This window comes from Parasteatoda tepidariorum, chromosome 3 (genome assembly GCF_043381705.1).
Source record: "Parasteatoda tepidariorum isolate YZ-2023 chromosome 3, CAS_Ptep_4.0, whole genome shotgun sequence".
Taxonomy (NCBI): Eukaryota; Metazoa; Arthropoda; class Arachnida; order Araneae; family Theridiidae; genus Parasteatoda; species Parasteatoda tepidariorum.
In genome coordinates, this window is record NC_092206.1 from 74,099,737 (window position 1) to 74,113,514 (window position 13,778).

A 13,778-nucleotide genomic window follows, 5' to 3' on the forward strand; every position below is an offset into this window, starting at 1 on the left:
TTCAAAATACTGATTCGGAGATGAGGCGTTCACGGGCTATCTAAGTTGAATTTATTATAGCTTTTACCAAATATAGGATATCAAATATGTATAATTATTAAATAATTTGCAATAAATTCACAGTGAAAAACACACACATATATATATAAACTGTATAACTATAAACTAGCAAACGTTACTGATGTTATTTTTCAAATAATAATAAAAAAGTATTCTGCTGTTTAATTCTCAATAATGAGCAAAGTTAAACCTATCATAACTTTTTTTAACACTAACCCTTCAAATGAACTAATTAAAATTTTTTAACAATGTTTAGGATTGGGGTTAAAAATTGCCCAATGCACAAATTATCCAAATTTCAGGACTTTAACACAAATGGTTCTCAAGTTAACCCTACTTTTTACTATTATGGATAATTATGTTATAGATAATGCAGTTAGTATGAACCAAAGGTTATATTCTTCATGCAAATATTTAAATTATCTCATTTATCTTAGCAAATAGTACAACAATAATTTTGCATATACAGGTATGCAATTTAAAAAAAATAAACTTACCAGTCTCACATTTGATTTTATAAATTCTTTTCGATAACTTAGATCATAATTCGGGTAAGTATCAAATACCTATAAAAAGAAGTGACATTTTTCCTTTTCAATTGCACTTTTATTTAAATGAACATTAAATAGAAAAATAAAAACTAAATGTCAATAATAACACTTCCTAATGAATACACAAAAAAAATATACACAAAAAAAATTTAAATGTAGTAAATTTTAAATAAAAAATGCACAAACAACATTCAACTTATACATGTTTCATTTCTTTTTTTATATTCATATTACTTTTCATTATTTATTTTAAAGATAACTGCTAGCCATTCAGAAAATTTTTTTTAAATAAAAATTCTGATGCAAATATTTCAGAATGTTCGAAATACATTTTAATGAATTTTTTATTTTCTGCGAGATCTAAGTAATAGTGTTTAATACCTCATGTTGAAATATAAAGCTTACGTTGGGTTTGCTTTATGCATTACAATATATTCATAACCTTTCATTTGTGAATGATTTTGGTATGTTTCCCATAGGTTTAACATAAGAAGAGGGAAGCAAAACATATTGTATGTGCTTTTCATAGTGAGGAACCCTTTGTCAAAGATCAATTATACCATGTTAACACATAAGGAAATTTTCAATATATATTATGTATTTTCAAACATATATAAACATATCTATGAGAAAAATACCAATTTTTAACCTAAATGTTTCGAAGTAGTGAAAAAATTCTTGTATATATATTTTTTTTAATTTTATTCTATCTGCCAGAAATTTATTTCAGTAGTTATTTGCAAACCAAAACAGATTCACTATATTTTCATTTATTTATAGCATTTGCATTTTCTTCATTAGCAGCAAGAAACAAGACAAACTGAAATCCTCTTAACTTACCATTCCTATTCTTCTGATTAATGTAATAAATTAAATTAATCAATAAAATAAGTTAATTAATTAATATAATATGCAATATATAGATAAGTCACAATTTCAAATTGTTCCAAAGACTGTTTTTGGAGATAAATAATGATTAGCATGTAGGCTATGAGATAATTGTGTGCATTTCTGTCTTTAAAAGAATTTTATGTGAATATATAAAGTACTTATTCGGAAACAATAATATGGATTAGTTTAATGTTAAAACCTTATCTTAGGAAAAAGTATAGCTCCTTAATATTATGCCTGAAGTCAACATATGTACACTTTATTTGCACAAAGGCTGTTCAGGAGCACTTAAAAAATTCTGTGATAACCAAATTTTTTTATTTGTTTCATTTTTAACATATTATCAATTAAGAAATATAATAAACTTAAAAAGCAGTCTAATTTCCTGATTCCCTCTTCATCAGACCATAAAAAAACTGAAATTGCCAGGAAAATTTTAAATTAAAGATCTAGTTTTAAGATTGGTATGAACAGGAAATACTCAGTGTATCAATGTCACTTCAAATTATTCAATAATTTGTATTATCGGTATTTGAAAAAAAAAAAAGACAATTCATTGAACAAATTTAAAATCAAAAAAAAGTTCTGTATTTACTTTAATCTTTTTGATAAGTACAGAATTTTTTTTTCTATATACATCTTTTATTTGAATTTGAGATAAACGAGTTTATGTTAGCTACCATGCAGGTCAAACACAGAATTCTTTCATTGTCAAAGAGTTAAAGAAATTTAAATGCATAAGTTTACAAATTTAGCTGATAATTCAACTGAGCAAGTCTGTTAATTATATAACGTATGGTAAATTATATAGACAAACTGAAAATATGAAGAAAGAATATTGACATAAACTTGAATAGTATATATTTTAATGAGTATTTGTTTTTTAAGTATTGAAACAAGAAAATGTTTAATAGTAACTAAAAATCATGTAGACCAATATTTAGTGAAAACATGCATTCCCTACTTTTCTTATTACTGTCTTCATGGTTATTTCATCAAGTCTGGAATCTTTGATGATTTTAGCTACTAAAGCACGTAATTGATCATCCTGTAACAAGGAAAGGAAAAGTTTAAAACTCACGAAATTAAGAGATCATAAAATTATATTCTTACAAGACATGAAGGTTAACTTACATTAGGATGTCCAATCATTTTAGATAATGGCTTATCATCTTCATCATCACTTTCAAAATAAGCTATGGGTGCTGGAATAACTAAAAAGACATCTCATTTTAAAACTTAAATCAACAATTGAAAAATCATGTAATTAAAACCACATTATGTGCATGTGCTACTGTAAGAACAGTTCTGATAAAAAAAGGAGGTAAATTTGTATAACTACATACATGATTTATGCCAAAGTTACACTCTCTCAATGATGTTTAATAAAATTGGAACAGCTGTATGATCTTAGATATTTTTGTTACTGTATATTCCTCTCCATCTGATTTAAGACCTTAAATTTACAGTCAACAGTATGAACAGGTGCCTTAGATATTTTATAAGATTAGATTGGCAATAATTTAATGATTCTATTTCCCATGCGCAACTTGTAATGATTAATCTATTAGTATAAAATACAATCTATAAATAAAAGCTTAATTCCATAAAAAAAAAAGTTATGTACACAACAATCTGATAAATCTGAATATATTACACTGGAAATATTTTTATAATGTTCTAAATGAAATATATTTTTCAAATTGAATATAGTAGAAGGATTAAAATAAAACAATCTAATTGAGGACAAAATTTTCACTCACTACCTGAAGTTTTGACTTTTGATAAAGGCTCATCAGTATCTTCCTTCTTAGTGGATTCTTGAGTTTTGACTGGAGTAGGTAATATTGGCACATACCTATTGCTTGTAGGGGTAATTGTTACACTTTTTACATCAGGGGAAGGTAATGGCACTATTTGAATACTACTAGACTGTAAAGAGGAAAAATAATTTTAAATATGTAATGTAGATAAATGTTTCTCAAATATAAAGAGCTATAAATTTGGTCTATTAATTTACGTTAATGAACAAATAGTTTTCTTTCAAATATTGAGTTGTTCTTTTTACCACATTTCTAACCTTATTAAAGATAATTTTCATTATTTTTTTCCTTCCCATAATTTTATGATAAGATCATCATATAAAATTGCAAGAAATATTATTATAATATAAAATTATAAGAAAATTTAATCCTTTTGATTGGTTAATATTGCATTTATGTTAAATTCCAATAAAATGAAAGATAAAGTTCAAAATATTTTTCCTTAACTTACAAGAGAAGCTTTAACTTTTTCTATATCAGGCTTGATATCTTCGTGCACAGTTGTACTGGTACAGCTTATAACTGAAATACAGTATATTTTAAATTAGAAAAGTAAAATTTATCCAGCATGGAAGTTTCAATTAATTACATAGCAACGAAATTTAAAAAGAATGACTATTTTACGCCTCTTTCTAACAAAAATTCAGGGTCCATATTGAAAGCTTAGAACAAAAAAAGGTTTAATTTAAGCAATTTAATTTACAATTATTCCACAAACAAAATTTATTAGCACATGGTATTTCTTCAAGACAAGGTGAAATCTGCTTTCCAGTCAAATTTGACAGCAATAAAAAACTGTATTGTATACCAAATGCTTGATAAGAGCTTTTTTCTTAATATTTTCTTTATATAAAACAAACTATTCTCAAAATCAAAAAAAAATTTTTGTGAAACTATAACAATGTTAAGGTGCAGCACTCATATTTTTTGGATGACTGTATAAAATTTTCGCACAGTAAAATTTTTATCGTTTAAAGGTTTGGTGAATGTTAGAGTACAAGGAAAAGTACCATAGTTTTTTATGATGATTCCATCTTATTTCTGAGCTGAATCCCATCACTGAGTATACATTTCATAACAATGCATAAAATCTAATCTCATGCAGAAGATAAGTTTTTGTAATAAATTGGTCTTTCTATTTCCTACTATTTTAAATTTTGCGCTACAATGCAAAATATAATTCATTTAATGTTCAAGACGTTACAAAGGAAATACATCGGTAACAAATGTTTTAATGCTTATGATTATATTATCTTACCATTATTTACATTATTAAATGACTGGTTTGTTTCTTTGGAATTTGATAAAGTTTCCACTTTAGATATCATTATCTCTGGCATTCCATCAAGTGACTAAAATTATGAAAAGAATAGCATCTATATATGTTATAGTAGTAGCACATCAAAACATAAAAAGAAACAAGAGGAAAAAATATAGTTGTTAACAGTCACTAAAATAAAATGCACTATTATTTAACAACATAGCATAAACATAAAAAAATATGACTGCAATAAATAAATTTAATTAAAATTTCAGATTCAATTTTGGATCAGTACCGATCATAATTTGTTTATGCTAAAATATGACATTCATTATTGTAGAAGATAACATTAAGCTTTAGAGATTATGCACTCATTGTTTGTTTTCTATACTTCTCAAAAATTCATTTTTAGAAATATGTCTTAAGAACTAGGATCAATAATTAAATAATAATAATAAAAACCTTGAATGATAACATTCTCACTAGCTTTAAAAAAGATAATTCTTTTAAAAGTTTAATAATTAATACCTGAAATGGAAAACAAGTGCTGGTTGCCTTCTTCTTAACAACTGGTATCTTTCTTGCTGAAGGTGCAGGTGATATTGTTGGCATAATAGTGCTACCTACAAATATTTTACAATGAATTCATTGATTATAAATATCATAAGATAAAAAATTAAATTTAAATTGTTTTTGTTGCCAAGGATTTTAGATGCTTAAATTTAGTGAAAAAGAATATTTAAAAATAGTAAAATAACTAAATAAACAGATGAGCTAACAGTTATTCAAACAGCTAGCAAAATCACAAAGGAATTGAAAAATAACAGGGAGAAAAATCTTAAGCATAAAAAAAAGACTTTTTACATCATCCTGTTGATAGTAATTCATTTAAGAAGTAAACAATGTTAATTATGCTTATGTTCAAAGTTATAATTCAGAATATAGAGTTAAGAAATATCATTTAAACATTTAAGCTTTTGAATTAAAAAAAAAAAGAGTTTTTGAATTGAATAAATGAAACATACTATTTAATAATGCTGATGGCTTTAATAAAAACTTCAGAATTGCTTCTATAAGACTCTCTTTTGACTCATCAACAATATACTGTGAAACACAAAGGACAGTAGCCACTACTTTAAGATCTTCCAAACTCATCCTAAGCACAAAGAGTTTTTAATGCAAAAACAAATACTGTAAAACAGTAAACACAATAACAATAATATATAAACTAGATATTATTGAATTTTCTTAGCAATATCATTTCAAAAAAATGCTTGGTTTCCAACAGAAATAAAAACATTAACACTAAAGATGTACTAAAGTTTTGACAGGCCTTGTGAAAATCGTAGCTTTTACCAGACTGGTTCTAGGAACCCAGTAAAAATTTAAGCTGTGTATATCATAAAAAATTAGAATTTTCATATAGCACGGTTATTACAGCATTTTTGCAAAATAATATAAAAATCAAAAAAATTCCTATTGAACAATTATTGTACAACATATAGTTTAGAGTAAATTTATTATGTGCATACATAAATAAAGAGAAAAGTATTTACTTTTCAATTTTTGAGCAATTTTGCCTAATAATAAAAATTATCATGCCTTACCAGTAATTTTAGTTTAAATGATTAAGAACTAAATGACTACACGTGTTTAATAAACTATTATTTTTTTTATGAATAGTGTCTAAGTACACAATCTTAACATGGCTGTATTTAACATAAATGAGTGTTACCCAGCAAATTTAGCTAGATTCTAAGCATCTAGTACTGAAAGATAAGAACTGATAACTAGGTTTGAGTACTGGGTTCTAAAAATTTGGCCAGGAACGGTGGAGTGGCAGTGTCTAATAAAAAAGTGATGTTCATCTTTGTGGAAAAAGATTCGAAATGACATTTCAGCAAATTTAAAAACATCAGCTTTAGATATTATAGAAAAAGCAAGAAGTTGTTTACAAAACATACTTGCCCTTTAATAACTGTCTGACATTGTAAAAAAATTAAGTTTTTGACATAAAGTTGATTATAACATGTTTTTTAATAAACAGTTTTGTATTTCTATGACTAATACAACATTTTGTAAAAAAATGGAAAGTTTTATTTTGTTTATAAATTTTTAAAAACATAGGAATAAAATTATAAATATTTGATAAGAAAATTTGTAAAACGTTCATAATGTAAAAATTATAAAATGTAATAAAGTTGATGTTCACACTTATACACAATTAATTTTATTAATATGAAAGAAAAAAAGGTTCTAATCTTACTGTTCCATTAAGTTCCTACGACACTGATACTCTGTAGAATTTTCATCAAAATGATAGCCAGAAAATTCAAGCACATTACGACGAATGTTATTTTGCTGAAAATTAAATCCCAAAGTTAACACAATAATTTCAGAGAATATGTAATAAAAATTTATTACCCAAATTTGCATATCAAAAAGAAAATGCACATACACAAAAATTTATTATTCAAAGTATTAAAAATTCATTAATCTTGAACAAACTTATAGCAACATCCCATAAAATTAAAGGTTTAAATAAAAGGTTTTATAACTTTTCAGTCAGGTAACATCTTTGATACTGGAAATTCAATGTTGAGCATTACATTTCCGCTTGTAAATTGACAGACAAAATAATATTAATGACGCAAAGTTGTTTTATCATGTAAACATTAGACTTCCATCTTTAAATCTCTTTACTTTCGGACTAGGACAAAAACATTCATTGAAAATAAACTCAAGGTAAATATAACAGGTTCATAACTTGTTATGCTATTATTTTGGCAGCACTATGTTTCTTTTCAAATTTTTACTTGGCTTTAAATAGATAAAGGAAGGGTAGCTTTAATCAGCACAATGGGATTATATGAGGGTCATGTTTAAAGTAAGAATCGCTTGCACATCCTGTTAAGCGATGTCAGATCAAGGTCGAAAAATCTTGGCAAGTCTCTAGCTAGGCCGGCAGTATGTTTCTGCAAGTGTTTGTTGTATGGATAGATTGCTTCGTTTATCACCATGTCAATCAGTATTTCAACAGATTGTGCTGTGAGTTTGATTTTGCTTAGTTATTCGGTTTTTAAATGCAAAAAAAAAAAACATTGTTCTGATGAAATTTTCAAGCAGCTTGTTGAAGTTTATGGTGAAGGTGTAATGAATGATGGAAATGCATAGAAATGGTGTAGGCTTTTTAATGAAAGAAGAACGATCTGGATGGCCTACTGTCGTGAATGGGAAGTACTGGATCTTCTGCCATATTTCCTTGACCTAGCATCATCAGACTTTTATCTGTTTTCAAAGCTTAAAGAGCTTTTTAGTGCAAAGTGCTTAGAAAATGATGACATATTGAAAGAAACTGTTAACTGGTTTAATGGTTAGACTACAAAGATCTTTGAGGATGGGATCCAAATGCTGGTGTGATGACTTGGATAAATGTTCACATTTTAGTTAGTGATACAATTTGCGTTCATAAAGTTTCTCTTACTCCATTACAAAATGGATCTCACTTAAAAAATGACCTTTGTATTTAAAATTTTGCTTTTGTCAGATTGTGTTGCCGCATATAGCTTTTTGACGAGAACTTATTTTGTTCAATAACAGATGAGAAACAGACACATAAAATGCTGACATCCATATTACACTGTTAATGTTTTGCTCGAAAGATGAAAATTAATTGATGCTTGATTTTTTCTCCCTTACACACTGAGAGAGCAAAAGAACATAATATTCAAATAAATTTTCTGATTTTTTATATATTTCCGTTAAATTTTAAACTTATTTATTCACATTATATGTTTCATAATTTTTTAATTTTAAATATGTCCTATATCTTTTTGGAGAGCAAAGTTCCCGATGGAGACCAGTATGATAACCTCTTATTTAAATATTAATCTGTCGAAATGCTGAAAGAAAAGTTTTTTCCTTTCTTTGCAAAATAGAAAACATTTCATTTCTTCAAATTATACATATTTATCCATAGTTTGGAGTTTATTAAAATGTAAAATATTAAAAAATTCCACATATATACTCTCTTTCTAACACTAGAGCAAGTAATTAAAATATCACATTATTTGAATAGATGAATTAAGGTATAATTCTAGAACTTTTTTAGTCAATTCTTACAGATACTTACATTACACTTAATAACATACATTTTTACTCACATCTATAAAAATATATACATGTATCAATACAATTCTAATATACTTACAGCACTAGTGGTTAGGTATAAAATCATGTGAACATCGCTTAATTTGGCAGCTGGAGTACTAATAACTTGGTAGTGTACTGTTAAAAAAATGGAATGTAATGCATTTAAATAGATCAACACAAGTTCATATAAAAACTGATGTAAACTTTTTCACATCAATGGAGATACTTACTATTTGAGAAATGTTTCAGTTTAACTCCTAAATATTCATTATCATTTGTCATGCTACACTCAAGATTGGAAGGTGCTGATAAATAAACAAAAAATTTGCATATAATACAAATGATTATACACAGAATAAAAATATTATTTTTTTAGACTTGTGTTAGAGGTTACCTATAAATTTTTTGGTTAATTTAGAGCCCTAATAATACTAAAGATATCCTAAACTTGTAATGTTTTGGATGGAAAAAAAACAATTTTTTTTTATCTTGTCTCATGTATTTTTATTATAAGAGTGCTCCTTTTTATTTGCATTTTAATTAATTCTAATTCTTTCAGTTCTCAATATTATTGAATTTTAACACATTTTTAGTAAGAACTAAAAAGTAAACAATAATAATTGATACTCAGATATCAAATGCCAAATTTATTTAAAATATTAAACTCTGCCATCTTTTATTAATATTAATCCTCCAAGCATTGAGCCCCTGGGTAAAATTGTAGAGAAATTTCCCAAATGCACTATGTTTCCCTTCAATAGCATGGAAAAACTGGTTTTTTGACGCAGGAAAGCCCACATCTGTAAGTTCGGGAAAAGCTGGGACTAATATTCAGAGGGTTAAAAAAAATGAAGTATTCATCTTTTTTTCTGAGGGGAAAATGGTAAATTGAAAAAATCTTTTACTTTTTAATATTGTCATAGTCATAGAGTTTTGATTAAAATTCACAATTATATATCTTAGTACTTGAAACAAAAAAAGATAAGCTAGGTACAAAGTAAATAAAATAAAATTTAAACCCTCAAATCATTAGTTCAGCTTTATACAAACTTCAGACTGGTTGGTTTTGTGCCAAAAGAAAAAATTTGCCCTCTTTATTATTAAATGTGAAAGTTGTGCTGAGCTACTCAAATAAGGAAAATTTAAAATTATTTCCTTGAAAAAGATTATTAAATACTTGCCTTGAAAATATGTGTTACATCTAGAACAAAGTGATTCATATCTTTTCTAAGTAAAACAATTTTGAATATTGGAAAGAATTTTTATCATTTCAGAACTATTTTTAGGCGTTAATCTTAATGGTAATGAATTATCCACGTAGTGCTGGGTTATTTCATTTTTAAAAGTACAACCTTAACATAGTAATCATTATTTTGCTATCAATTGATTCTGGTACAAATATGTACCAACAGTTCTGAAAGAGTTTAAATTATAGAATGATACAAATTAACTACTGCTAATTTATTATTTTACCCAAAAATATTTGAATTTACAATTGAGGTACTAAAGCTTTTAAAATTGATAAAAAATGTAAATGAATCATTTACAGGAAACTTTAGTGATTAGGGGGAAATAATTATAGCAAAGTTTTCTTACATTCATCGGATATATGTATGTCAGGAACTATTTCTATTTCCTCAGATTCTGCTGACTTCAGCTAAGGAAGAAATTATGTATTAAATGTTAGCATCCTAAGTTTCATTCTATCAATATAGGAAATAGTATCAATGTTATCATAATTTCCTGCATATAATATAGTGTGGCTTTGAGGAGAACTCCTCCCGACTGAATGTCTGGGGCTGTCTGCTGCTATGGTAACAAGGAAAAGCACATTTCTAATGGGGGTGAAATGAAGGAAAGAAGGTGTCGATTGATTTACTCACGATGATCTAAGCTAAGATTAAGACAAAACTATTCATCTCACACCCCTATCCAAAGTGACTTTTCTTTGTAACCATAGTACCCGCCACGATGCGAGACGGGTGTCTGGAGGAGTTCTCCTGAAAGCCGTACTGTACATGGATTATCTGTTAAAAACATTGAAATCATCACTGCCTGTAGTCTGGCAAAATTATTTATCTGGTATCACAAATTTCCTAATGACTTTCGCCAGGCATAAAAGTGTAAAGGACTATTCACACTGGACGCGACAAATATGAGCATGCAAATTCAGAGATGCATATGAGTAACTTAGTCATAAAATATATTTGTAAAAGCAAAAAAAAAAAAAAAAANAAAAAAAAAAAAAAAAAAAAAAAAAAAAAAAAAAAAAAAAAAAAAAAAGCTAGTAAATTTGCATATCCGACCTTGCAAATAGGGTTTTTCAAATCCAGTGTGAACGCCACTTAATCATGAATATGTGCGCTTGCTTATTTCTTTGCAGATGCCCATTGACTTATATAGTATGACATAGATTCGCTGATATATGACTTAGATTTTGCCGGTGGAATGAGTTTTGAAATTCGTTGTTATTTCTCCCGTGCTAAACCAGCCACCATAAAATTTGTGAGGTATATGGCATTGCGGGTTGTTAACTGAAACTTTGCCTACTGATTGAAATTCTTGCCTGCAAATTATAAGACATTGTGGATAATCCGCAGGGAACAAATAGAAAATTTCAATTCTATAGTGAATTGAAATAAGTTTAATTCAGATAAGAGAGGCAAATAAAAACATTTAAATATAAAAAAGAGATTAGGAAATTTGTTGAAAATTTATAACAAATTTATGAAATACCTCAGGCAATGGAGATTTGATAGCTTTAATTCCATCGAATGAAAATGTAATTTCATCAGTAAAATGAGGAGGAACTGAAAGAAAATGAACTAAGTAAGTTTTTGTAATTAACAAATTTTTGAATTTTTATTTTATTTTTCAAAAAAAAAAGTTTTTAAATACATGTTTGTCTGCTTATCATCCGTTTCATTACAGTTTGAAATTTTATATTACTTCTTATTTGTTTGGGTGAACATAATTTTCTTAGTTAACTATACTTTACTAAACAAAACATTTTTCTCCTTTTGCCACTATTTTTTTTCTTCTTCATTTTTTGAAAAAGAACAGAAAATAATTCATTGTATTTTTTCATTATTTGCTAGTCAAATTTAAAACATGGTTTAAATTTTGGAATCAGTCAAGGTCATTCAAATGTCTAGGAGATCATTACGCAATACATGCTGTAAAAACGACGATAAAAAAAAATGGATGAAAAATTATTTCACATAGAACAGGAACTCTGTGTATAAATTTAATAAGCAGAAAAATCTCTGAATGTCTATTATTAGTTTGATTATATATTATGTTGATTATAAGATATAGTATTAAAAACAGCATTTTAAATTACCTACATAAAGTAATAAAAAAAACACCTACATGAAAGAAAATTAAATAAATATTTTTAATTGCAAATACTTCTTTGCTCATAGTGTTCAGTTAATTTTTGAAGACTCTGCAAGGTGAAAGTGGTTGTTAGAATGCATTTCTATCTTTTATGATTAACGCGTTAATTGTTTCCTAAATTTGGACCTAATACAGTTTGGATATTGCTTTTGTTTTTAGGTGAGCTACTTTCTCTACATAAATTTGGTCATAAGAAATGTTTAGACTTAAGGAAAAATGATTGATTAACTAGTTATTTTTACTCCATGTCAGCTGGAATCTGAGAAAATATCAGAAATTTGAATTTTCAAACATTTTTAACACTAGATTTTTTTTTAAAAAAATGGTGGTTGCGATTTCCATTTAGGACGGTTCTGTAATAACAGATATTTAATATTTTTTAAAGAAATGAATGAAAATAAGAAGGCATTAATTGAATTATAACTTTTTAATTTGTTCATAATGGTTTTGATACTTGAAATGTGTCCATTTCTTCTTTTCAAAAAAAAAAAATTTTTTTTTTCTGTAATATTTTTTCTTTACACTCACAAAATTTTTCACACTTTAAAACCATTAAAAGTATGGTAGATTATTCAATACAAATTAATAACAAAATTACATGAACTATCCCTTTAAAAAAAAAAACTGCAATTCAATGTTGTTTACACTTAAGAGACAAAATTATCCCTAAGTTAAATGGGTTTACTTTATTTGATAAAAATAAAAATTGAGTTCTGAAATATTTATAATTTTAAAAGTAGACTTCAAGCAATGAAAAATATTTGTAATGATAGAACTCACTCTGGTTTATAGTATTCAAAAGATATTTAACATCCCAATTAAAATTATAACAGCAATAACAAAAATATATTATAAAATTTATGAAATGCACCGCGAATACAGACTGAAGCAAATCTTTTAACAAGTTTTAAATCACACAAGGAGATTACAAAGAACATCAAACCTCTCTTCTTCATAACAGAAATTCGAGGTGCTGCAAGGAAGTCCATAATTGCTTCAGTCAAGAGCTGTCTTGATTTATGCCACGTTGGAAGACAAAGAACTTTACAAATAAGTTTCAGTTGCTCTGCAGGTAAACTAGGGGAGAAAAAAAAACAGTTAAATAGCCGGATTGAAATACTTAAGAGTAAAAAGATATCAGTCAAAAAGAAAAGAAACTTTATATTGAGTCAATCAATAAACAGATGCAACACATTTTAATGCAAACTTTTTAAATTGAATTTGTCACAATGTGAATAATTAAGTGGAAATTTTTTTTTTTTTACTAATGCTTAGAAGCAAACAGTTTTGAGATTAATGACAAAATGCCACTAAATATATTAGAATTTGTCGAAAAATACTGATCTGTATTCCTTAATCTTAGTCACGCAAAGAATAAGATAAGAAGATCCAATCATTTATAGTACTCCATGCCACAAAATATGACCTGTAGCTTTCACATATGATCTCATAAGCCAAATTGTTTCCCAACATGCACATTTACAGGGCACACACTAAATAAAAAATTACATGGCCACATTTTAGTGATATTTTGTCTTATATCAAAAACAAATTACTCAGAAATGTATGCAGGCTTTCAACTAGTCTTAATTTATGGACTTTAAGTCTTAATATATTATTTAACTAGACTTAATTCAATCT

The 13,778-nt window shown here is 26.8% G+C and overlaps 1 protein-coding gene across 2 annotated transcripts in view; it reads right to left on the minus strand.

The window, feature by feature from the left end:
* Nucleotides 1–13,778, minus strand: part of LOC107446081 (uncharacterized) — a 32,064-nt gene that overhangs the window by 1,940 nt on the left and 16,346 nt on the right. Inside the window, exons 13-26 of one of the 2 annotated variants that reach the window (XM_016060641.3) lie at nt 13,081–13,214; nt 11,475–11,548; nt 10,335–10,395; nt 8,969–9,043; nt 8,797–8,873; nt 6,853–6,947; nt 5,612–5,742; nt 5,115–5,209; nt 4,584–4,677; nt 3,777–3,847; nt 3,269–3,434; nt 2,637–2,716; nt 2,467–2,550; nt 558–626 (exon numbers count right to left, since the gene is read on the minus strand). In XM_016060641.3, the coding sequence (XP_015916127.1) occupies nt 558–626; nt 2,467–2,550; nt 2,637–2,716; nt 3,269–3,434; nt 3,777–3,847; nt 4,584–4,677; nt 5,115–5,209; nt 5,612–5,742; nt 6,853–6,947; nt 8,797–8,873; nt 8,969–9,043; nt 10,335–10,395; nt 11,475–11,548; nt 13,081–13,214 (1,306 nt within the window). Of the gene's footprint in view, nt 1–557; nt 627–2,466; nt 2,551–2,636; nt 2,717–3,265; nt 3,435–3,776; nt 3,848–4,583; nt 4,678–5,114; nt 5,210–5,611; nt 5,743–6,852; nt 6,948–8,796; nt 8,874–8,968; nt 9,044–10,334; nt 10,396–11,474; nt 11,549–13,080; nt 13,215–13,778 lie in introns of both variants that reach the window. The other variant, XM_016060624.3, reaches the window with a different exon arrangement.